A 12967-nucleotide genomic window follows, 5' to 3' on the forward strand; every position below is an offset into this window, starting at 1 on the left:
ATATATATATATATATATATATATATATATATATATATATATTAGACTTAATCGCCGATTCCCACGTTAGCGATGTAATTCAAAGAACAGACGAAAAAAGGCCACATATGCTCACATCCATTCTATAGCCGTCATGTGTAATACACCAATGTTAATTTTGAGCTCTTTAAATTGATTTCCTATAAGGATTTGAATCCTACTTGCCAGATAATGTCCATCGTAGGAGAAAAGAATGGAACATGCAAGAGTTCAGAAACTTGCAGTTAGACCTGGAAAAACTGCTGCAGTTGTTAAAAGAATGGCCAAATAAGTTAATTCTAAACAAGTTTGAAATCATATGAGAGAATGAAGAGAGATCTTTCTTCTAATATTAAGCGTTCGTTAAATTCTACTGGCGCTCCCGAAATATAGTTTCGCTGTTGTCATGCGCCTAAAGTTACCTCTCTAACTTTCGTTTTATCAACTTTTCCGTTGGTCTGCCAACATCCTGTCTACAGACTAAGAAAGCCGCTTAGGATTTCCGGGCAAATTCGAATTAGATGTTTCCTTTGTGATTCGAGCAATGTCTCTTTAACCTGAACATTAGGAATTCAACTCTTTAATTCTGTACGAATATCCATAAACCAAATAAAAAAAATGGTGTCACTTTTTTTGTAAATTATTAAAAGAAAGAAAAATATGTTATCATATAAGATTCTTCATCGAAAATTAACTTTGTAGGTAAAATGGAAAACCTAACAAAATATGCGGTAAAGTCCACTAAATGTAGCCTTTCGAAGAACAAAAGCAAAACACTTGTCGTCTGCAGTTCAGTTGTTTACTAGCAATGGTGAGGGTACTTTGTATCCTACTCTGCTGTCTTCTCCTTACTTTCACCTTATTTATTAATATACACGCTTTTATTGCACATTTCGTAACTCTAGTTAACAACTGAGTGTGATAAACGTTTGGGAAAATGACGAACGCAGCTTCAAAACTAATCAGAGACACAGCTCGAATGCTGAATGTAAGGGAATCGACAGTAACGCGTAGTGGAATGTCTATAGTTGTTGCTTTATATATTTATAGAATTATATATCCAAAAGTCAGAGAGCTGTACAAGAGACAGGTTGCCAAAAGGGAGCTAGAGATTTTGAAGGATGAAGCTTCATACAGAAAGAAAGGACCTACCGTCAATAAAGATTTCTTCGTCCAGTTAAAGAGACTATTAAGGATTATAATCCCAGGTTTGTGGTCAAAGTCAGCCGTTTTACTCTACCTCCACACTGTAACCCTCATTGCTCGCACCTTTCTATCCATCTATGTGGCACAGTTGGAAGGAAGAGTTGTTAAATATATTGTGCGAAAAAATGTGGCAAAGTTTGCCGTTATGATGACCAAATGGATAAGTATAGCCATCCCAGCAACTTTTGTGAACTCCATGATTCGTTTCTTGGAGTCACATCTTGCTCTAACATTCCGGACCCGTCTCATACACTACTCCTATAACCTATACTTCAAGAATCAGTGTTATTATCGTGTGTCAAACCTGGATGGGCGATTGGAGAATGCAGACCATTGCCTCACAGAGGACATCACATCCTTCACATCCAGCATAGCCCACCTGTACTCCCACATCACCAAGCCACTGTTAGATTCACTGCTCATCACATACTCTCTGGCCAGCCTGGCCAGGTCACGTGGTGGTGCCAGTTTACCAGGTGAGTTACTTGATCTCATTGCAAAAAAATAGTCGCTAAAAGTTAAATTTCTCCTGATAATTATTTTGGCTTGATACTCCTACAGATTTCAAATGCTGTGCGATATATTTTTATGTCACGCTGTTTTATACCATTAAAGAGCACCGGAAGTTGAGACAGGCTAATGCACATGAATGTTCTGAGTGGTTAGCATAAGACTTTCAGTGACATGTTTATAACATTCAAGTGTTCTCGTGGGAGAGCAGCATATGATGCAACCTTTGGCGATTTCATGACATCCTTGATGCATGCAGCTATGACAAAATGGTTTCATGTCACTAACTTGATTCCTCTCATTCCTTTTAAGTTAGGCAGGACTATTGTAGAAATGCAAAATTTAACCCTGAGTTTTCCCAATTATTAAAGCCTTCACTTTCTTAGGTTCATTAAGATTGCGGGATGGGATGCATTTCATCTTACCATTTGATCATTTATACCATAAGATGAAAATTTCTAAATAATATGGCAGTGTGAGCATTTTCTGTTGCCCAATTGATATACTTTGTTGCCTGATATTTCTGACATACAAGTGCCTCCTCATTTTAATCAACCGGAGGACTGAACAGCTTAATATTTTATGACTTACAAGTACCATTCAAGTACAGAATGATGAATGCCTTCTTTTGACATAGTATTTATAATGATTACTTTGAGGTGAAATTGGGGTACTTTACTCAACGTACCATTTTGTCTCATTTACTATGTGACCATTGGTTGCTCTATGATGGACCTGTGATTATTTATTTGTTCAGTACAAGGAGGTTGTTCTACAATAATTAGACTCCATCTTTTAAACAGATTTACTGTTATACAAATTTTTAAACTTTTTTTATACTGTTTACATTCAGTCTCATTACATTGGCTGTTCCATTCACCTACAGCTCTGCTACTATAGAAGTACATCTTCATATCTACAATGACAAATTTCTCATCATGCCCTCTCATTAGTCTCTTCATAAATTTCGAATAACTGTTCACTTTTGAGACTGTCAGTTTGAGAATGTTGAATGTTGTGATTAAGGCTTGCTTCATTCTTCTCCTTTCCATTGTAAGCAAATTTATTGCATCTGACCTGGAGTGGACTTAAGAGGTCATTTACCCTAATGGCTTTGGGTGAATCTAAGCTGCTGAGTTAGGTCATTGATCAACCATACTGCAGCCTGTAGGCTCATGTAACAACCACAACTTGGCTGGTTTGGTATATTTTTTGCATATTTATTCAGGGCCTTCTTAAATTTTCCCTCTATATACCTCAGTGTGTGTCTAATGGCAGCAGGCAATATTTTGAACAGTCCTGGGCCCTGGATGTTCAAGATGTCTTCTCTTTTACTTATCCTATCTTTTGACTTGATAAGTAATGTTTTACAGTCCTCCAAGCCTTGTAGTTTTGCCCTAGCTGAAAAGTGATGATAGCACACAGCAGTATTCTATCACTGAGTACAGTGCCTTGCAGAGCATCACCATTGGTTTTTCCTTACTAGAAGGTCGGCAAGATCCAACCTTCCATCTTTTTGAAGGAGGCAATTGCTGCCTTGTTTTATTTGTTGAAGGTAAGGATATTACATATCATTACTATGAGGTCTTTCAAAGTAATTAACAAAGAAACAGGTGCCTCTTCCTTAAAGATGGTAGGCTGGATCTTGTGGACCATGAAGACGAGAAAGGTGAAACCAGTGATGACATTCTTAAAGGCATTAATACGCTCATGAATACTTCCTGTAAGTCAGCTGGTTTGTTTCAGGTATCATTTTTATTATTTTTTCCCCTTCTATGGACCTTCTCTGTTAGATCTTTATGCTTTCTGAATGCAGTAATGAAACTAAAGATGCATATTTCATTTTAGGTCCGATATAAGCTAGATGATTATTAAACATTTCTTTATCCATGTATTCAAATACAGTTTTGCTGTTAAGCAGCAGACTTTGTTTCCTTAACAGTTTCCTCAGTTTGGTTTTCTGGTCATAGGTTGGGTACTATGTCAACCTGGAAGTCCTTCAAGCTCACAAATTCATGCTTTGTTTTCCCTTCCATATTATAGTCATATCTAGACCTTTCACTATCCTGTCTTCAGTACTTTGCATTTACTTGGGTTAAACTACATCAGCCATTTGTCTGACCAACTCCTAAGTGTATTAAAACTCTTTTGCAAGTTGGTGCAATCCCTGTCATCCCTTATTTCTCTCATGACTGTAGCATCATCCTCAAACAAATTCATATGAAAATCTGGTAAGTCACATGAATAGATCAAGAATAACTGGTCCTAAGATGGAGCAAATGGCATGCTAATGGTTTTTGCTCCAGTTCATTAAAAAAGGCATGGTTGATGTTTGTCTTCAGTTCCCCTCCACATAGAAGGTTTTGTCTGCCTGAAAATTTTGCCTCTTTACCAGCCTCTTGTATGGGATGGTTCATGTGCATCCTGGTTAGGTTGTGCAGGAATACACAGGCCACTCATTAATCTCTTTTGTTTCAAACAGCCTCACTTAGTCAGTGAAATGATTTGGAAGGGTTAGAGAGCGGCAATTCTCCGCGCTCTTTCACAAGAGCAAGATCAGCAGACGGGGACTGCCGTACTTGTCAAGGCGCTATCAGTGCCCTGTGCTCTCCGCACAAAGACGCACAATTTTGCGAGAAAATATATATATATATATATATATATATATATATATATATATATATATATATATATATATATTTTTTTTTTTTTTTTTTTCCTTCTTTAAACTATTCGCCATTTCCCGCGTTAGCGAGGTAGCGTTAGGAACAGAGGCTGGGCCTTTTTTGGAATATCCTCACCTGGCCCCCTCTGTTCCTTCTTTTGGAAAATTAAAAAAAAAAAAGAGAGAGGGGAGGATTTCCAGCCCCCCCGCTCCCTCCCCTTTTAGTCGCCTTTTACGACACGCAGGGAATACGTGGGAAGTATTCTTAATCCCCTATCCCAGGGATAATATATATATATATATATATATATATATATATATATATATATATATATATATATATATATATATATATTCACTCGTTTGCTCTTTCCCGTCTGGGCAAGGATGCTTCGAAAACGGATGACAGCCTTAAAGAAAAAATGAAAAAAAAAAAATCCCGTATGGCTCCATCTGTTCCTTCTGCTCGAAAGTAGTACATAAGGAGAGGATTTCCTATTCGCCTCTACGATACGCAGGGGAAACGTGGGCAGTATACTTTCTCTTTTATCCTTTGGAGTATATATTGCAGTAGGTCACAGTGATGCACGTGACCTAGTATTTGCTGATAACCTCAGGGAAGAACACAACATAGTGAGTCCGAGTGCAGTGTCGTTTAGCCATACACGGGATAATACAATATAAAATCAAATTATTTTTTCTCGTGGTTATCAGTCAAGTGATATATATATATATATATATATATATATATATATATATATATATATATATATATATATATATATATGAATAAAAATTTCGTTGAAGTTCTTTGTGTGGTGGCAGTGCTTATCACATCTTTTATGTAATCGTATTAAGTGATATTTCCATATTAGTCCTTAAGACTTTCGAAGTGAATTACTTCCCATAGCTTTTGGCCTTAAGAATCTACAGTACATGGAGAGCAGATGTTCGTATAGTGACATATTATCACGAAACTACTTCCTTTTTACAGTATTAGACTTATACCTACTGTTTATCACATCTTTTATGTAATCGTAGAAAGTAATATTTTCATATTAGTCCTTGAGAATTTCAAAGTGAATTACTTCCCATAGCTTTCGGCCTTGAGAATCTACAATGCATGGAGAGCAGATGTTCGTATAGTGACAAATTATATCGAAACTACTTCCTTTCCTTTATACAGTGTTAGAGAGAGAGAGACATCTCTGGAGCCTTATTTCATGAGCATTGTTTGGTAACTTTTTGATAAGTGTATTATTAACATTCACAGTCTCATCACAGCTTAAGGTTGACTGTTTTTATTGTATCATAAGGTTGTCTCAGTATGTACATCATATTTTGCAATGTTCTATCTGTACCCCTCCTGTTAGCTTGGTAACTGCTAGCAAGAGCACAGCCACCAATGGTAAATGACGGTAGAGGATGTGGACGGCTGACTCTCAATTAGTGTCCACCCGATTTTGTTCTTTTTTGTCTTGTATTTTGGCAGCATCAGCCAGAAAATAGTCCATTTAGTAGCCGTAACAGATGGCTTTCACGCAGTATTTTGTTTTGATTGCTTTTTTCGGTATTATATGTTTGAAAATAGCACACTTTCAAATTTCTAGGGTGAATTTTGTTGAAATTGCTTTGTCTTTAGATGTGTCGTTTGGCAGGAGAATTAGGTGCAGCAGACAGACATACATGGTAGTATAATTAGTAAAGTTTTCACTTTCGCTTACACATACTGAAAGATTAACTCGGCGACGCCCATGTCAGTTACCCATCATACAAACGGACTTTATATACTAAGCGAATGTCATTAGTCGGATCCTTTCAAGTGTTGAGATAAGATTAAGAACTTATTCATTGAGGTTCGAGGATTTCAAGGCTTAAAGAGAAAAAGACCAACTCGCTAGATATCAGTATATCTATCTATCTATCTATCTATCTATATATATATATATATATATATATATATATATATATATATATCTTTCTTCTTTTCTTTCATACTATATATTTCTTTTCTCTTTCATACTGTTCGCCATTTCCCGCGTCAGCGAGGTAGCGTTAAGAACAGAGGACTGGGCCTCTGAGGAAACATCCTCATCCAGCCCCCTTCTCTGTTCTTCCTTTGGGGAAAAAAAAAAAAGAGAGAGGGGAGGATTTCCAGCCCCCCGTTCCCTTCCCTTTTAGTCGCCTTCTACGACACGCAGGGAATACGTGGGAAGTATTCTTTCTCCCCTATCCCCAGGGAATATATATATATATATGTATATATATATATATATATATATATATATATATATATATATATATATATATATATATATATAACTTCCCGACTTTGGTGAGCACCACTCAGCCATATTAACTGCCGTTAACAGGGAATAATCTGCTTAGGTTGCTCCGCCGTATTGAAGTGCACCTTGCTTTTATAGAAGTGAGATAAGGCTTAACCTGAAAGACTGCTGACGGCCACTGGTTACTTACTTAAGTAGGTTAACGACAAAAAGTCACTTCAGGCTTAAGTTTAAAGGAAGAATAGTAGACATGATACCCATAAGTAATCGTATATTTATCTGGTGTTCCCATTAAACAAGGGAGGCGGATTACATCAAATAGTTTAGAATATTTGGAGGAGTTGCAATTTTACGCCTTAATTATTCAGTTGTTGTAGCATTTAAGATTACAAATAATAACGCTCATGATATAGTAAAGAATATGTCATGGTCCTCGAATGTAGTGACACCAATTCACAGTGCATTTCTCCAGTACGTATTTAGTTTTACTTGCTGTCATCCCCTGGAGACACCTAAACAGATTGTGAATCACCTTCGACCCTCGACCCCTGTAAGATGATAGATAAGTGAGTAACTAATTTACAGATTAGACTATGAATATTGGGATTTGTTGTCATGTTGATTGTGCTGCAGTAACACAACATTTAGAGAATATTGTTTAAGTTTTTTTTATGAATTGGACATGCTGTTATCTGTTACTGGAAATTACTTTTATGGTATTTGAATATGATAGGTAATGGAGTGTACTTATTGTATCGATATTTGTTTTATGAACTCATTGGAGATAGCGTACAACACAGACGACATAGATGTGGTTAAGTGATTTCAGATGACAGAGACAATGGGCTCACGAAGTTGAAAGACATACCGACTCCCAAATGGTCAGACATTCGTTGAGTGTAAGTCCACCACCTTCCCAAACATATAGTGAATGCCCAATATTATGTTTTACTAAGGCCAATCCCTGAAACATGATAAACTGTGTGTGCTCGTTTCCCTATTACCTGTGCTTGCACGGGATTATTTATATATGTTTGCTTTTGTGATAGAATTAGAGAGAGAAAGATTACAAAGGAGGAAGAAAAAAAGAACAATAAAGCCCCCCAAAATCGAAAAGCAGAGGGTGGGGAGGGGACATAGTGGTGAGTGTGATGAAGAATGGAGGTTGATAACGCTGTGGATTGGATCTGAAAGTGTCTTATAAGGAATGGAGGAAGGATCAGGTGTCTGATGATTGGTTGAAAGCAGTAACTATTTTACTATTTTAAGGAAAGGGGAATGAATGTGACAGTGAGCTGTTGAGAAATAAGTTTCCTTAGTAGTGTAGTGATTGGTCATGTTAAAAGAATTTGAGAATCTTGGTGAGAAACAAGGTGGGCTAAGGAAAGGAAGAGGTGTATATATTCAAGTATTAGTGTAGTCTTTAAGGCAAGGCATTGACATAGATCAGGAATAATAGTAGCTATTGTACAAACGATATTAATAACATGTACAGGTACAAGGAATGTAAAGATAAAAGGATTTGCAGCATTGTTAATTTTTCAGAGAGTGGTTGCATATCTTAGAAGGGCAGAATTGGCTCTCTTCATTAGATTCACAACTCATCTTTCAGCTGTATAAAAGGCAGTTTTATAATGACATTCATGGATAGTAGGAATAGTGTAATTTAGAAGGGAGTAAATGTTATTGATATGGAGAAGCAAAAAATGTATATGAAAAGAAAGTAAGATTAAGAAATTAGGAATGACTAGTATAAATTCTCATATAGTTACAGATAGGGAGATGCTAGAGTAATGGTGTTTTTAATTCATATAAGATCTTCTGAAGTACCTCATAAGAATAGCAGGAATTTTGAGCAATTGTATGTTTGTGATTTTCTGTTTTTCCCTCCAGGTCCAGCACTGGGTACTTTGGTTGTTCTAATCACTGGCCGTATTCTACGTAAGGTGTCTCCAAAATTTGGGTCACTTGTAGCAGAGGAGGCCCACCGGAAAGGGTACTTGCGAGCTATCCATTCTCGCATCATCACCAATGCTGAGGAAATTGCTTTCTATGGAGGACATAAGGTAACCCATGCTTTGTAATTCATATTATTAATTCTATCACTCTATCATAACTTAAGCTTCATTACATGCTATATATTAACTATTCTACCATTCTCATTCCAGTTATGATTGTTTGATGTTGAATATTGCTCTACCATTTTCACCCTAACTTTTTTTTGTCTGTTGCCAGCAGTTCTGTTCTTTCTATCCAGTGATTTACGTTAGATATTTTATACCACCAATACTCACGCTTACTCTCTTTGTCCTATAGGATCACTTATCCTTGAACTCCCTTCCCAGTAATCTCAATTTTTTTGTAGTTATCTTACCATTCATATTATATTAGTATTTGTTCTATTTTCAGTTACCGTGTCATTCATCCAGACAGTGTATATTATGTATTATCACTTATTGTGCTATAAACATTCCAGCCTACTTTCTTCTTGAATGTTAGTAATTCCTCCTATCCTGAAGATGCCTAGATCTTGTTTTTTTTCTCATGGCTGTTTCTTCTGTGTTGTCATTATCTTTTATTATTCTCCTTCTTTTGTGTTTATTACAATGATTAGTCTACCATTTCTGTCACAATTGTATTTATTCTGTTGAGATACCTTACCATACCCTTTATTGTTAATTCTGCCATCCCTCTCCAACCCAGCTCTTTACTTGCACTATTACTCTAGTGGTCTTGCCAAAAAACTCTATGTTCGGTAACATTGACTCATAAAACTTACTGATTAACTTTTGTAACTTTTATGGAAGATCAAGGTAAAAGACAATGTGCTTTACTTTTATTAAACTATGTGATGAAAAGTGGCAATTTTAGGTAAACCTGGACAATCATGTTTACCAAATGGCGTCTTAGCTACACTTCTCTGCGTTGTATATCAACTGACTGTTATATTTCTCTCTCGTGTCTCCCCTGATGATGTGATTATTACATGAAAGTGCGCTTGGGAACTTATCATGTTTCATTTTCCCCATGGACTTATAGCGCTAGGAAAAGACAACAAAGGCCCCATTCGTTCACACTCAGTCTCTAGCTGTCATGTAATAATGCACCGAAACCACAGCTCCCTTTCCACATCCAGGCCCCCCAGAACTTTCCATGGTTTACCCCAGACGCTTCACATGCCCTGGTTCAATCCATTGACAGCACATCGATCCCGGTATACCACATCGTTACAGTTCACTCTAATCCTTGCACGCCTTTCACCCTTCTGCATGTTCAGGCCCCAATCACTCAAAATCTTTTTCACTTCATCTTTCCACATCCAATTTGGTCTCCCACTTCTCGTTCCCTCCACCTCTGACACATATATCCTCTTTGTCAATCTTTCCTCACTCATTATTTCATGTGACCAAACCATTTCAAAACACCCTCTTCTGCTCTCTCAACCACACTCTTTTTATTACCACACATCTCTCTTACCCTATTATTACTTACTCAATCAAACCACCTCACACCACATATTGTCCTCAAACATCTCATTTCCAGCACATCCATCCTCCTCCGCACAACTCTATCCATAGCCCACGCCTCGCAACAATACAACATTCTTGGAACCACTGTTCCTTCAAACATACCCATTTTTGCTTTCCGAGATAATGTTCTCGACTTCCACACATTCTTTAAGGCTCCCAGAATTTTCACCCACTCCCCCACCCTATGATTCACTTCCGCTTCCATGGTTCCATCCACTGCCAAATCTACTCCCAGATATCTAAAACACTTCACTTCAATTCAGTTTTTCTCCATTCAAACTTACCTCCCAATTGACTTGACCCTCAACCATACTGTACTAAATAACCTTGCTCTTATTCACATTTACTCTCAACTTTCTTCTTTCACACACTTTACCAAACTCAGTCACCAGCTTCTGCAGTTTCTCACATGAATCAGCCACCAGCGCTGTATCATCAGCGAACAACAACTGACTCACTTCCCAAGCTCTCTCATCCACAACAGACTGCATACTTGCCCCTCTTTCCAAAACTCTTGCAGTCACCTCCCTAACAACCCCATCCATAAACAAATTAAACAACCATGGAGACATCACACACCCCTGCTGCAAACCTACGTTCACTGAGAACCAATGACTTTCCTCTCCTCCTACACGTACACATGCCTTACATCCTTGATAAAAACTTTTCACTGCTTCTAACAACTTGCCTCCCACACCATATATTCTTAATACCTTCCACAGAGCATCTCTATCAACTCTATCATATGCCTTCTCCAGATCCATAAATGCTACATACAAATCCATTTGCTTTTCTAAGTATTTCTCTCCTACATTCCTCAAAGCAAACACCTGATCCACACATCCTCTACCACTTCTGAAACCACACTGCTCTTCCCCAATCTGATGCTCTGTACATGCCTTCACCCTCTCAATCAATACCCTCCCATATAATTTCCCAGGAATACTCAACAAACTTACACCTCTGTGATTTGAGCACTCACCTTTGTCCCCTTTGCCTTTGTACAATGGCACTATGCAAGCATTCCGCCAATCCTCAGGCACCTCACCATGAATCATACATACATTAGATAACCTTACCAACCAGTCAACAATACAGTCACCCCCTTTTTTTTTGTAAATTCCACTGCAATACCATCCAAACCCGCAGCCTTGCCGGCTTTCATCTTCCGCAAAGCTTTTACTACCTCTTCTCTGTTTACCAAATAATTTTCCCTAATCCTCTCACTTTGCACACCACCTCGACCAAAACACCCTATATCTGCCACTCTATCATCAAACACATTCAACAAACCTTCAAAATGCTCACTCCACCTTCTCACATCACCACTACTTGTTATCACCTCCCCATTAGCCCCATTCACTGACGTTCCCATTTGCTCCCTTGCCTTACGCACTTTATTTACCTCCTTCCAAAACATCTTTTTATTCTCCCTAAAATTTAATGATACTCTCTCACCTCAACTCTCATTTGCTCTCTTTTTCACCTCTTGCACCTTTCTCTTGACCTCCTGCCTCTTTTATACATCTCCCACTTATTTGCGTTATTTCCCAGCAAAAATCGTCCAAATGCCTAGTATATATGTATATATATATATATATATATATATATATATATATATATATATTATACATTGTCTCTGTCTCCCATGTTGGCGAGGTATCGCAAGGAAACAGACAAAAGAATAGCCCAACCCACCCAAATACACATGTATATACATGTCCACACATGCACATATACATACCTATACATTTCAACATATACATATATATATACATACACTGACATATACATATATACACATGTACATAATTCATACTTGCTGCCTTTATTCATTCCCGTCACCACCAAGCCACACATGAAATGACAACCCCCTCCCCCCACATGCGAGCACTAGGAAAAGACAACAAAGGCCACAGTTGTTCACACGCAGTCTCTAGCTGTCATGTATAATGCACCGAAACCACAGCTCCCTTTCCACATCCAGGCCATGCAAAACTTTCCATGGTTTACCCCAGACTCTTCACATGCCCTGTTTCAATCCATTGACAGCACGTCAACCCCGATATACCACATCGTTCTATATATATATATATATATATATATATATATATATATATATATATATATATATATATATATATATATATATATATAAAAGTTTTTATCGAGGATGTAAGGCATGTGTACGTGTAGGAAGAGAGGAAAGTGATTGGTTCTCAGTGAATGTAGGTTTGCGGCAGGGGTGTGTGATGTCTCCATGGTTGTTTAATTTGTTTATGGATGGGGTTGTTAGGGAGGTGAATGCAAGAGTTTTGGAAAGAGGGGCAAGTATGAAGTCTGTTAGGGATGAGAGAGCTTGGGAAGTGAGTCAGTTGTTGTTTGCTGATGATACAGCGCTGGTGGCTGATTCATGTGAGAAACTGCAGAAGCTGGTGACTGAGTTTGGTAAAGTGTGTGAAAGAAGAAAGTTAAGAGTAAATGTGAACAAGAGCAAGGTTATTAGGTACAGTAGGGTTGAGGGTCAATTCAATTGGGAGGTGAGTTTGAATGGAGAAAAATTGGAGGAAGTGAAGTGTTTTAGATATCTGGGAGTGGATCTGGCAGCAGATGGAACCACGGAAGCAGAAGTGGATCATAGGGTGGGGGAGGGGGCGAAAATTCTGGGAGCCCTGAAGAATGTGTAGAAGTCGAGAACATTATCTCGGAAAGCAAAAATGGGTATGTTTGAAGGAATAGTGCTTCCAACA

The 12967-nt window shown here is 37.8% G+C and overlaps 1 protein-coding gene across 2 annotated transcripts in view; it reads left to right on the forward strand.

Annotated features, from left to right (window-relative positions):
- The first annotated feature begins 827 nt into the window (after positions 1–827).
- Positions 828–12967, forward strand: part of LOC139767274 (ATP-binding cassette sub-family D member 2-like) — a 46423-nt gene continuing 34283 nt past the window's right edge. For both annotated transcript variants that reach the window (XR_011717029.1, XM_071696459.1), the window contains exons 1-2: positions 828–1700; positions 8581–8753. Coding sequence is in view for 1 of the 2 variants with exons in the window: in XM_071696459.1 (XP_071552560.1) it covers positions 956–1700; positions 8581–8753 (918 nt within the window). In the remaining variant the exon portion in view is untranslated. The remainder of the gene's footprint in view (positions 1701–8580; positions 8754–12967) is intronic.

The sequence above is a fragment of the Panulirus ornatus genome, chromosome 59, assembly GCF_036320965.1.
Source record: "Panulirus ornatus isolate Po-2019 chromosome 59, ASM3632096v1, whole genome shotgun sequence".
NCBI classification, from domain to species: Eukaryota; Metazoa; Arthropoda; class Malacostraca; order Decapoda; family Palinuridae; genus Panulirus; species Panulirus ornatus.